The sequence below is a fragment of the Motacilla alba genome, chromosome 4 (genome assembly GCF_015832195.1).
Source record: "Motacilla alba alba isolate MOTALB_02 chromosome 4, Motacilla_alba_V1.0_pri, whole genome shotgun sequence".
NCBI lineage: Eukaryota > Metazoa > Chordata > Aves > Passeriformes > Motacillidae > Motacilla > Motacilla alba.
Window position 1 is genome coordinate 9,180,563 of NC_052019.1, and position 12,807 is coordinate 9,193,369.

General features: G+C 41.4%; 1 protein-coding gene across 2 annotated transcripts in view; it reads left to right on the forward strand.

Annotated features, from left to right (window-relative positions):
- Window positions 1–649: 649 nt before the first annotated feature.
- HTT (huntingtin) overlaps window positions 650–12,807 on the forward strand; it is a 78,466-nt gene continuing 66,308 nt past the window's right edge. For both annotated transcript variants that reach the window (XM_038134686.1, XM_038134687.1), the window contains exons 1-4: window positions 650–1,010; window positions 6,704–6,787; window positions 7,211–7,331; window positions 10,923–10,982. In XM_038134686.1, the coding sequence (XP_037990614.1) occupies window positions 910–1,010; window positions 6,704–6,787; window positions 7,211–7,331; window positions 10,923–10,982 (366 nt within the window). In that variant the 5' untranslated portion in view covers window positions 650–909. The remainder of the gene's footprint in view (window positions 1,011–6,703; window positions 6,788–7,210; window positions 7,332–10,922; window positions 10,983–12,807) is intronic.

Below are 12,807 nucleotides of genomic sequence, written 5' to 3' on the forward strand. Positions count from 1 at the left end.
CTCTTGTATCCTGTATGTTTAATATGTGTGTGCAAGAAGTTATCCTCTGATAAAGCAGGTCCCCACTCAGGAGAGGAGCGCTGAAAGGCCAGCACGTACGCTGCCAAGTGTTAAGTGTCCTGTTCCTGTAAGAATCTCTCCGTAGCCTAAAATAAAACCGGAGTGCGGCAGCGCCTTTGGCCGCCGCTGGTGCTGCGGGGGCTGGCGCGTTACCTGCCGTGCCCCCGTGCCGTGCGGCCGCAGAGCGGGTGCTCTCGCCTCGCTGAGGCGGTCCGTGCGGTGCCGCTGAGAGCGCGGCTTCCCGCGGGGCAGTGCCGGGGGCTGCCAGCGGCTCCCAGGGCCGGCTCTCCGCCCGCGGCAGCGCTGCCACCCGCGGCCTGCCCGGCCCTGCCCGGAGCCGGGCGCGGCCCCGCGGCCGACAGGGGGCGCCGCAAAGCATCGCACGGCCGCTGCGGCCCGCGGCGAGGGGCAGGGCCTCCTTCTGATTGGTCAGAGCACCTGTCGCTCTCGGAGCTGCCCCGCCCCTTTCGCGGCCTGCATTCCCCTGCGTGTTCCTACGTAAGGCGCGCGTGACGCCCGGCCCGGAGGGTCATTTGCGCATGCGCGGTCGGGCCGCGGCGCCGCTCCAGGAGGGGCGGGGCAGCCGCGGGGGCGGGGCCCGCGCGCGGGGGCCGACGGGACGGATCAAGATGGCGGCGGGGCGCACGGGAGGCGCCCGCGGCCCCGAGCGGCGCCCGCCCCATTCATCGCGGCTGTGACGGGCCCGGGCCCGCCGGAGCGCCGGCAGAGCGCCGGCAGCGAGCCCGGGGGCGGCGCCAGCGGTAGCGGGACAGCACTCGGACCCGCCAGGCGCCCGTGACAGGGCGGGTCGGAGCGCGGGCCGGTGCCGCCGGCGCGGGCGGAGCGGACATGGCCACCATGGAGAAGCTGACGAAGGCCTTCGAGTCGCTGCGCTCCTTCCAGCAGCAGCAGGGCCCCGCTGCCCTCCCCGAGGAGCCGCTCCAGAGACCGTGAGTGACCCGCGCCCGGGCCTCGGGGGCTCCCGACGCGCGTGTCCGACGCGCCGGCCGGCCCGGTTCTGGTCCCGCGGCGGCCCCGAGCCCGGCCCGGGCGCTGCCCGCTCCCGTGGCAGCCGGCGGCTCCCGCAGGCACACGCAGCACAGTGTCGCGGTGCTGCTCTCGGTGCTCTGCCGAAGTTCAGATGTGGAATAACTTTTGGGGCAAGCGTGTTTGAAAAGTCACCGGTGCGGGAGATGAGCGGGAGGTGCAGCAATGCTCTGGGGGTTTCACAGGCTGGTCCTAGGAAGGAAAACCTTTATTTTCACCTAGTACACTGCTGCAAAAAAGACAAAATCTTAAGCATAACTTGAATGAAGCACTACTTTCAGCATTTTCTCTTCTGATAGCTGCTGAAGTGCTTTTTGTGAGACCTTGTTTTTCCGTGCTTGACGCTTTCTGCATGAGTGTCTCTTCTCTGAACTCTCTCCAGCTGATTGTGCAGCTTTCTTGAAATGAGGATTCAAGGCTGAGCAAGAGAAATTTCTTCCACTCTGTTATTCACTTTTCATATCTTTAAGCGTTGATTGCTTTTCAGTCGGATTTCTTCTTTCTACTGAGAGCAGTGCGCTGAAAGTTCATGTTGAAGTTAAAAACAAGTTTTGATATTTGTGAATTGAAAGTTTAAATAGAGTTGAAGTCTGAGCTCTGATGCTTTCAGAAGGAGTTGTTGTGGATGTCTGTTTGTGAAAAAGTTCATTTAAAGCCTTGTGCTGAGATGTGCTGCACAGAGACCTAAGAGAAGTTAGCTTAAATATTCCTAATATCTCTTTTCTTTCTTAAATGTAAGGGATAAATGTGTTAGATCCTTGAGCTATTAGGTTTCCCGTTGGGGGGCCTGACTGGGTGGACCAGGGCAAGGAGCTGTTCAGTACCGCGGTGCTGCCCCTTGCCTTTGCACCCTCTGCCACCAGCTTTGACCGAGCAGGTGGCAGGGCAGGAAGGTTTTTAGGGATAAACACATGAGTCACACGAATAGTTTTTCTCCTGCTGTTGGGGAGAAGGGAGAAGCAGAAGGGTTGAGGAGCAGGTAACTTCTAACTTGGCAGTTTGCTGTGGTGCTGGCAGAGGAAGCAGAGCAGTGGCTCTGGGCTCTTGGCCACCTGCTCCCACTGCACTTTCTGCTACGGTTGCCAACTAAATTATCTTGGTTGGTGCTGTTTCTCTCTGGAGAGTGTTGTCTCAAACAATCACAATGCATTTCCAATGTTTGAGTGTTGTCTCAAACAATCACAATGCGTTTTCTGATGCTAAATAGGTGAGAAAACTCATCTTCATGAGCTAGTTGTTCTTAGGTGCCTTGCTGGTCTGCAGGCACTAATTGCTCTGTTTTGTGCATTTTTGTGTGACATGGATGAACGTCTATTTCCAGTCTTTTGTATGCGCTGTTCAGATTTCTGTCTTGAAAGTTACTGGTGAGAGAGGTCGTGGTATTTCAAGAGAAAATCCTTAGAATTGTTTCTGATGCTTGTGATGTTGTGCTTGCTTTGGTGGTCTAAATTTAGGCATATTCTACAGTAAACATTAAAAAATTACTGTTGGAGTTGTCCTCGTTGACTTTGCTTTGTGTTTAAAAATAGGCTGTTTTCAGAAAGCTAAAGGGATTGTATGCCCCCAGGAACTGGACAAATTCAGTGGCAGCACTGAGTGCATAAAAGCCAGTGGAAAGCTATTGTGGCAGCCTTTGCTGAGGCCTCCCAGACTTTTAGTGAAATAGCAGGTGACATATTGAATGTAATTCACAATACTATCTGTATTTGTTTTTTCTTGTTTGGGGAGAAGTGTTCATTTTTGCTGTGGTTCTCTGTAAATAACACGTAAATCTCTTGTAGTTCTGTGTAGTAAGTTCCTGTCACCCTGCTGAGGATTGTCTCCTCCTATGTACTGTTTTAAGATTAGAGAGATTGGAGTAGACAAGAATTAATTGTTTACCCAGCAGGTATCTGTATCTTTCTTCACTTTATTGTAAGACAATGACTCCAGAACTTTTGATAATACTGATATCCTCTCTTTTTTTTTTTATTAAAATCTTAATCAAATCCAAGCTTTTACCAAGAAGATAAGACCTTTTCTGTTTCAAGAGATTTTAATCAGCAATAATCAGTGTTATGCTTACATTATGCCTTACAGTCAGATGTCAGTCTCTGGTCCCCTCTTTATTATCTCCTCTTGGGGTTTTTTTCCCTTCTATGTAAACTTAACTTGAGTTCTCTGTCATATTGCTTTTATACACTTCTGCTTAGGCAACTAATTTTCTTCCTTGTATTTTATCAGCTTTTTTAGACTCTGACATTTTGTTAGAAATTGGACGTTTTGTTTTGGATCACAAAGCTCCCACTAACTTAAAAGTTTACTAGTATGGTGTAAAAATTTAGAGTTTGATTTGTGAATCCAACAGAGGATTCTTTACCTTTACTCTTGTCAGTTTATTTTAATAGTCACTTACTGTAATTGTTTTCAATTTTTTTACATTTGATTCTAACCATTACCTTTACAACAAAAGATACTGTAAAAGCCCAAGCAATATGCTTTTTTTCTGTACTCTTCAGTTTTTCTGTGTCTTTTATGTTTGACTGAAGCTGTGGTTGTGGATTGGTTTGATCAGTGCTATATGGAGGCCTAGCATTAATTTGTTTTTTTACTGAAGATCACACAAAGTGCATGGGTATTACCTATTGCCCTGCTTGTCAGAAGTGGTTCCTTGGTGGTTTTTGGCATTACTGTGTCTAGGGTGTGTAGTAGAGCAGTTCTGGTTAGTTTGACAATCCATCATTACTGCACCTTGTTTCCAGTGTCCCCTATACTTGGACTGAGTTTATTTTGTGATCTTACCCACTCATATTTCTGTTTGTTATTAAAAGAACAGGTTTTCGTTTCTGTTATTTTTGTCAAGATTTATGTCAAGCCATTTGGTTTGGCCCTTTTTTCTTATCACTGGCTAAGCTTTAGAACTTCTGTACTCTTCACATATTCTAAATTTCTAGGTTTAATAAAAATGAGCATTGGTGAGCTGCAGCTCCTTGTAGTCAGCTCATCTGGACTCAGAGGGCAGAGTTATGTGGGCTTGCTGGTTTTCTTACATTGCTCTTCCTGGTGTGTAGAAGTACACAGGAGGTTAAACTCCTCTGTAAGAGATGGAGCTTTCCTGTTGATAACTGCTGCTCCCATGTCTCCTGCCTTCTGGTACTCACCAGATGTGTGTGATTGATTCATCAGATGTGTGATGCTGTTGTTGCACCCCTGGGTATGCTCATCAGCAGTTTGCCCGTGGACTTCATGATACTTCTGAATAGAGCTTTGTTTGGTTTTTTGAACTAAAAGAATCATGTGTTTTTTCTCTAGATACCGTTCTGTTACCCTTCTCCCTCTGTAGGCACAGAAAAAATGTGCACGTACATAATATATATTAAGCATTTTCCTTCCACCTTTCATTTCTTTGAATTTTTTTTTTAAGTTATATTTTCTCTATCCAGGCCTTTTTAAATTTTGAAGTTACTTATTTCAGCAAAGTGTAGATTATGTGTTAGTGGTGCTCTCTGTTTACAGAAATTTGCCCAAGAGATTGATCTCTGCTCGTCTGAGCAGTATTGAACCCCACTGCCTGCCTTGCTCAGGGCTATGTTATGTGTAGATAATAGAGAACTTTATTCTGGAAGCAGCCTTTGTCAGCAGTATTTTCAATATGTATCTGAAATAGTGAGCTTATGGGCAAGTTCAGATGTGCCTGTTCTATTTTTGGGTTGAATATGTACTGAAAATGGTGCTCATAAGAGATTGGGACTGCTGGGTACAATTAGCATGAAAGTTGAAATGATTTAGTCATTTTCTGAGGTGCCTGCTCACATCAGTGGTGCTGATGTTGCAAAATCAGTTGGACACCTTGGACGGTATTTGTTTTTTTTGTTAGACATGATCTGAAATGCTGCTAAAGACTCTGACACTTTTTCAAGATGGAGAGAAAGAAAGACATTGTGTATCTTGAACAAATTCAGGTTTTCTGCTCAAATTCTGCCAGTGTCTTAAGTCCAAGAAGAGATCCTCTTGGCTGTTTAGCTTGCCTGAATAATGCTGCCAGACTAAAACAGAAAAAATGGCTTTGTTCAGAGCTATTCCTTAAACTTATAAAAGTAGAAAGTATTTCTGGGATGAGATGAGATTTTCTTTGTGAGAAAAATTGAAATCTTAGGAACACAGACTTTTGAACCCCTCACTTCCAGCCTGAGGGAAGAAAAGGGACAGGAATACTGGGATGATTGGGATACTAATGACTTTTTTTCAAAACTTTTACTATTATTTGAGCTGAATTTCCCAAATAATTCAGTATAGTTCTTTAAAAACACTTGTCTAACACTGTATTTTGAGTTAGCTGAATTTAATGTGCCTGTTGGCTACTTGCTGTTGGCCCTTGATAATGTGTTACTGCTATTAATGTAACTCAAGGCTGTTCACATTGTTTTCCAACTTTTTCTTCAGAAACACTGTTTTGCTATTTCATGATTTTTGCTATTTTTTACTGAGAGAATGAAATACTAAAAATTAATCAATTTTCACTTGGAAAACAAAAGGGAAGATTCTCTGTGGATGTGAGTGAAGAAGCTGGTAATTCTTTATTGTGAAACACTAAGGGGTGGGTGGTTTTGTTCCAGTGTTGCTACTGGTTAATTATTTAAAAGTAACATCTGCTTTCCTAGAAGTGATTCTGTGTCAGTAAAGTTAGGAGTAGGAGAGACTGCAGACTTAAATAAAATTTCCCAGTCGGAGTTGGGAGTCTGTCTCACTCTCTTTTTTCAGTTCCTTTATTGGGGGTGGAGCAGGGAAGAGCTGCTGTTCCAAGAGGTTGTATCATGTTGAAGTGAATGTTAAACACGTTTTGCAAAGGAGAAGCTTTTCATATTGTGCTCTCTGTTGTTTGTAGATACACATTCTTTGTTTCTGTGTATTTTGTTCTCTTTATTGTGCACTCAGCTTGGCCTTTCCTGGGCTGTGCCAAGTGTTACTATAGGGATGTTATTCTCAATGGGCAGACTGCCTTGGGCTTTGCTGTTTTTGTGATTACCTTTGGAGGAATGTAGTGTACGATGGCATTGCTTTGTCATCCTTTGCAGTTCAGATGCAAAATGGTCCATTTAATACAACTCAAAGTTTTAAGACATTGGCAGACAAAAAAAAGTCTAAGGTGATGCTATGTAGGAGGAGGGTCTTTTTAAAAGAGCTATTTTTGTTCTCATGGCTTATTTTCTCCAACCTTTTTCTTTCTGTCACTTTCTTTTATTTTTGCTTTGTTCTAGGACTTCCTTATTTTTTCCATCCTTTCCTTTACTCTTCTTCATTCTTCAGTTTTCATTCCCAAGCATTTTCTCAGTGAAAGTTATGGAATTATTGTGATATTTCCTGTTAATTGATTCATTCTTCATTCTTTTTCCGAGTTTATATTTCTCCTTTGCTTGTGTGCCCATGTGCTCTCAGCAGCAGCTGCAGATGAAGTCGTGGGTCTGCAGGGAGTTGGTGTACAGCTGTTTATAGAATGACCAGAGAGTGCAAATGCATCTTTTTCTTGAATAATGATTAGACACTCCTTTAGCAAGTGTTTGAATGGTCACTTTTGAACTCTTGTCTCATACTCCTTATCCTCATGTTCTTCCTTTAGAAAGAAAGAACTTGCAGCTACCAAGAAAGATCGAGTGAATCATTGTCTAACAATATGTGAAAACATAGTTGCTCAGTCACTAAGGTAAGGCAATCTCTTTAATTTATTGATTACTTATTAATGTCTTCAATTCATTAGCATGAATAACAACTTCAGAATGTTAACTATTGGGAGGATTCCTTTTAATTGCTTGTTTTAAATGCTGAGCTTCTATTTAAAACTGAAATGGTGTGAGTTTTTTTTTTAACTAACTCAAAGATCTGAGAAGGACTTTTGTTTACCTGTTGGTGGAGTGGGCTCTTTCCTTCTACTGCAGACAGAGAAACTTAGGCACAGAGGTCAAATACCTTACCAGGTTATGTAGGGAAGAGTTGGGAAATTATGTCTTCTCCTCTTGCATATGTGTGTATAGTATATATGTAGTTGGATTATAAAACCCTTTTGAAAACATCATTGGTGTTCATTTTCATGGTGCACATTGTAATTTTCTAATGTTTGTTTATTTAGGAATTCCCCAGAATTTCAGAAACTGCTGGGCATTGCTATGGAACTCTTTCTCCTCTGCAGTGAGGATGCAGAATCTGATGTCCGGATGGTTGCAGATGAATGCCTTAATAAAGTTATTAAAGTAAGAGCTTTTACTATCCCATTTTGTCTCTTCTTGATGCAGTGTCCTGTCTGAATTCCCACTGATGTTCTTTTAGTTGCCTTTCTTACTGTTGATAATATCTCATAATGTAAGAGGCTAAGGAAGCTTCTGTACTAAATTCTGTATGTGCTCTTTCTCTCTTAGCAGAGGTTTTTATGTCTAGATCAACATATTTAACTTTAACTTGTCTTATGTAATTCATTGTTCCGATCTATTCCTGTCTTCAATTGTTCATTACTTTGTTCTCTTCAAGTTAACCAAAACAGGAATGTGGGCTTTTCTGAAATCATCTTGTGTGGGAGGAATACTCCTATTATTGTTCTGTAAACATAAAGACATTTGGCATGGGGAAAGGTAAAAATATTATTTAAAAGCTAATTGAAAGGTAGTGTGGTTTGCTGAGACTTGGAGGAGAAGATTTCAGGCAGTAATTAGAATAAATATAGTATTCTGGAGATTGTTTGTTCCCCTGCTGTGATCCAAAATGAAGAGCTTGTTGGAGAACAGCAGATGGGCGTTTACAGGAGGTCACACAAGGTCTAAATCTTGATTCAGAGTATCTTAAAATGAACCTTATGAGTGATTTGTAGAAGCTGCTGCTTCAAGAAGAGGCTTGTGTTCACTTCCCTTTTTTTTGGGTTTGTTTTTTTTCTGAAATACTTGAACTTTAAGACACTCTTATGTACCTGCATAAATAATCCAGTTGATGCAAAGTTTAAGTGCTTTAGAAATATGCAAATAATAATTTTCTTTCATATGAAGGGGTGCGTAGAAACAATAAAACTAAGCATTCATATCTGAATGAATTAAGTTTTGGGGATTGAGCTTGTGGCTGAAAGTTGTATGGAGAAGCTTGCAGATTGTATAGTGTGCTCCATAATGATAGGGAATGAGGAAGTGCGAGTTCCTTGCTTTTTTTGTTTGGCCCCATAGCACTTTTCTCTTTTCACTTTAATTTGAATGTTTTTCTGTTGAGGGGAGAGCACTCTGTGAGATGCATGCATTATTATTTAACTCAATTTGCTTTAAAAGCTGCTCTGAAGCAAAGAATAAAGAATATAAGCTTATTTCCTACTTTCCACGAAACACTTATGTAGGCTTAGTATAAAATTTACCTCATAAATTCTCTAATGTATTTAATATTGTTGCTGGCATGTTTCAGAGTGCCTTGAAAAACCTATTTTTTTCCCGAATGTTTGTGTGGTAGTTTGTTTTGTTTTCAACATTAAAGTGGTTTTAAATGATGGCATCTTCTGTCAGTCATTAAGCTTGGCAGTTGGTCTCAGCTCTGAAGTGGTAACAGTTGTGATATTCCACACACATGGATGTATCAGAGTGTTATGGAAGCTGGGTGTACTTTGTATTCTGTTTCTGTGCTTTGTGTTGCGTGGAAGCAATTTAGCAACTTGGGCAGGCACTTGTGTATAAATGCAGAAACAAAAAGATGTCCGGTTTTATTTTTGGATGTGTGAGTGCCAGTGATCCTTGTGTTAAGTAGAACAGAGGTGTTGGGTCCCTAAACTTGCATTTTAGTCAAAGTTCAGCCATTTTTTAGTATCTCAGGCTTTTTTAGAGGCTAATTCTTTTGCTAGTTAGCAAAAGATATTTTGTAGCTTCTCCTGAAGTAAAAGGCTATAGATGTAAGCATTACTTGTGTAACTATGTGTCTGTCTGGAGTTTATACTCATTACTGTAACTAGAAAATTAACTCTTCTGTGCAGACAAGGCTGAGCACATAACTTTAGATAAACACTGTCAGTCATCTTCAAATATCACTACACCTACCTGTCAGAACCTCAAAGACAGCATAAATGGCTCAAAATTCAAATGACTCTGGTGATACCTTTGAAAGAAAAAACACACCAAGTTGGGACTTTGCAGGTTTCTGTGGATAAGGTCAAGCTGTCTTGTCTCTAAAGCTGATGCATGATGTTGTAGTATTCTCTGTGCTAATGATACTGGTGGGACTGTTCACACAGATTGCAGTACAATTGGTCTCAGTAATTAGAATTTATTATCGTAGCAGTTTAGAGCTTACTATGCTTTTTTTCCAGTGATGACATTATAGATTCTAGTCAGCTAAAAATATAGCTAAACACTAACAAATAGAGTTCCTGTAGTTGGGTGTGTTGTAAGGACAACTTAGCCTCAAAGCCAAGCCAAGTAATAGCTGGGGCCTTTTTGTGTTGCTTGATAACCTCATATATGTGTATGTGTGGGGGGTGTGTGTGTGTGTGTATGTGTGTATATATATATATATATATATATATATATATATATATGTAGGGGCAGTGAACTTCTCATAAAAACTAAGTTTTATTAAGTAAATCGTACCTGCTGTCATCCTGGCACCTTCAGTCTATACTTGGGGCGCTTATGTTAATATAAAGATACAACCCAGTAAGATTTTTCTGGGGAAGGCAATGCCATGGTGTAATTGGGGTGAATGGAGTTTTGGAGCATACAATTTTAGGCTGGGGGGATCATGCTCTGGAGGAACCACAGGCACTCTACTCACTGTGCTTAAGCAGTTGTGGCTTCTAGCTCAGTGGGTGCCATCAGATTTTGTAGCCATCATGAGCAATCTTGTGAATATGGGAGTTTAATGGTTGGTGGCCAGGAAGGCAGTTAGAAAATTAGAAATTAAGAAATTATTGGGCAAGGAATAAAAAAAACTTCACAATATAGCACTGTGTGAATTCACAATGTAGGCACTTTCAGATTGTATGAGGGTCTCATCTCATCAGAGGAAGAGCTGATGGAAATATTCATAAATTGTAGTATGCACTAGGGAAAAAATGGAGGAGGAAAGGTAAGCATACAAATTGTTCTGTATGAAAAGATTACATTTTCATATCTTCCTATTCTCTGATACTTTGAAGGTAGAGAATGATCAAGTTGGGGTGAACACAAAATTACTACTTCTCTGTGCTTCCTTTGGTTTCATGTACACTGGGTTTTAGCCAGGCTGCCGGTTTGAACTCTATTGCTGTATGCTTGATTGGATCCTGGGATGTGACACTTGTGGTATGCAGAGCTCCTTGTGGTGTGTGTACTAACTGAACGCAGAAAACTGGCCGATTCATGAAACAAGGGTTTTCCAGGGGCTGTTAAAGGTAATGGTACAAATACAGCTTCAGTTTGAGAAATAGTAGAAGCCTGCTTGAACAATGGGGGAGTATAGCAGGGAGTGCCTTTTTGCTGCTTGCGGATGCTGTTCTTATGTTTTAATGTTCTGTTCATGAGTCGCTGTTTCTGGTGGTTGCCGGAAAGCACAAGAGGTCAGCTCTGCTTGTAGGCTGAGCCCATATGGCCTTTTGCAGGTGGAGTCAGTAAAACAGTCAATATTTACTGCAAATAACTGTTAAGATTTGTGGAGTTTGTCCACATTTGTCTGAAGGATAAAGGTGTCTCTTCTCCGTATGTATCACTTCCTTAGTTATACATCAAATATAGGGACCATTTGATAGTTCTGTGCCTTGTTTGAAGCGGTTCTACTGCAAGTGTAACATTTTTCCTGTAAAGCACCTCTCCTCTGATACAGTGTGTTCTCCATGCATTTTATTGCAGGCTTTGATGGATTCCAATCTTCCCAGGTTACAGTTAGAACTCTATAAAGAGATTAAAAAGGTGAGTGATTTTTCTTTCATGTTCTTTCTTCTAAAAATGTATTTAGTATGTGTTCTAGTATATTGGAATGTAGCATTAGTGTGAATTAGTAGTTTGTCTTTTAAGATCAAGGTCAAATCTTCATTTTTAGGAGAATTTGTGGCTGTTTTAAAGTATTATTCTACTGAATTCCTCACTGCTGTCTCCATTGTTTGAATTTAATGCTCCTGAAAGCTTACCTGGCAGAAAATGTGTGAGCATTTGGTTTGAACAGCAGTTTGAGTTAACTTTAGTGACTCCCCACCGAAAGGAATAATTCATGATGTTTGCTCCACTGACTAAGCTGGAACCAAATGGGTGATGAAAAGTAGATGGAGGACAGAGGCATTCTTAATTGACACAACCTCGTGGAGAATTAAGGCTTGAAGTAACCTGATACAACTACTTTATGAATGTATGATATGTACTTACAGCTTCTTACAGAGGCATTGGGAAAAATACTGAGGCATCTCTCTAGGTATCAAAAGCCACAATTTAATTATGTCCACAGGGAGAAATTTAGTAATAGCCTTTTTGAAGTTTGTGACTGCAGAAGAGAAATGCCATGGTTAGGACAGTATCACTGAAATTATGTCTCTTGCATCTATAAACATGTGGTCAGGCTTGTATAGACAGAAAATAAAGGTGTTACTTGTCAGACAGTAATGATACTAGGTTTTTTTTGTTTTTGGAGGGAATAACAGAGCTCTAGAAGATAAGTCACAAAACCAATGTGCGTAGCTTTTCTTGTGTTAGATGTAGGGCCATGTGTGGATATCTTACTGTATTGCTGTACCATAATCCCATGCAGTATTTTTGAGGGTGTGGAAGTGGACATTACCTAATTACATACAAATTGCTCTGAAGTTTCTGCACATTTATAACCAGGTGTAGGAGGAAATATTTTGTTGTTCAGTTGGCGTGTACTTCTTGAAAGGTGCTCTTGGATTCATGACAGGTGAGAGAGAGGTAGCATGTGCAACAGAGCACTCAGTAGACTGAATTTTGTTTGTGCATCAGGATCGCTTCAGAAGCCATGCCAGAATCTGTTGTTTGGCTGTGAATCTGAGAAGTGCATGTTTTGTAATTCAGATGCAAGTATTTTTTACTTGTCATGCTAACAAGGCTGCGAGCCTTTGATATACCAGCTGAAGAAAGTAATAAAGAAATAACAGTTTTTAAACATCTCAGCTTTGTCTTCAGGAGAATCAATTTGAGAAGCATTTTGGTTGGGTTTGAACTACATTAGGTAGACACCCTCCTAGGCATCTTGACTTCTTCAGTTTTCTGTATTTCTAACAACACTAGGGAATTGTACTACATCTCTTGACACTAATGTAAGGGCATTCTGGTTCAAGTCAGGTGCACAATGGAAGGTGGCAGTCCAGGGAAATAGATACTAAACTTCAGCAATCAATCCATTATGAAGTGCTACAGATCAATGTGTTGATTTTTCCTTTGGTGCACTCAGAAGCTGAATGTTGTTTATTTGCATATCTTCTCTGCTGTCAATTTTGTGCTGTATTTATATCTCTGCAAGTGTTACAGTGATTTTCAGACTCATATCGTCAGTGTTTCTTTGTTGGCTGATTGCTTTCTCTGTGGTATTTTAAGCAGATTTCAGCAGAGCAGAGATCTCAGACACTTCCTTTTCTTTTGTGGTGTTCCTTATTATTAATTTTAGATTACTCAGAAAACTCCTAATGCCAGCTAGAAAAATGAAGGTAGTCACAGAACTGACTTGATTTCCTTTTGGCTAAAGGAAATTTATGATTTCCAGACCCCTTATATTTTTATCTGTTTAAGT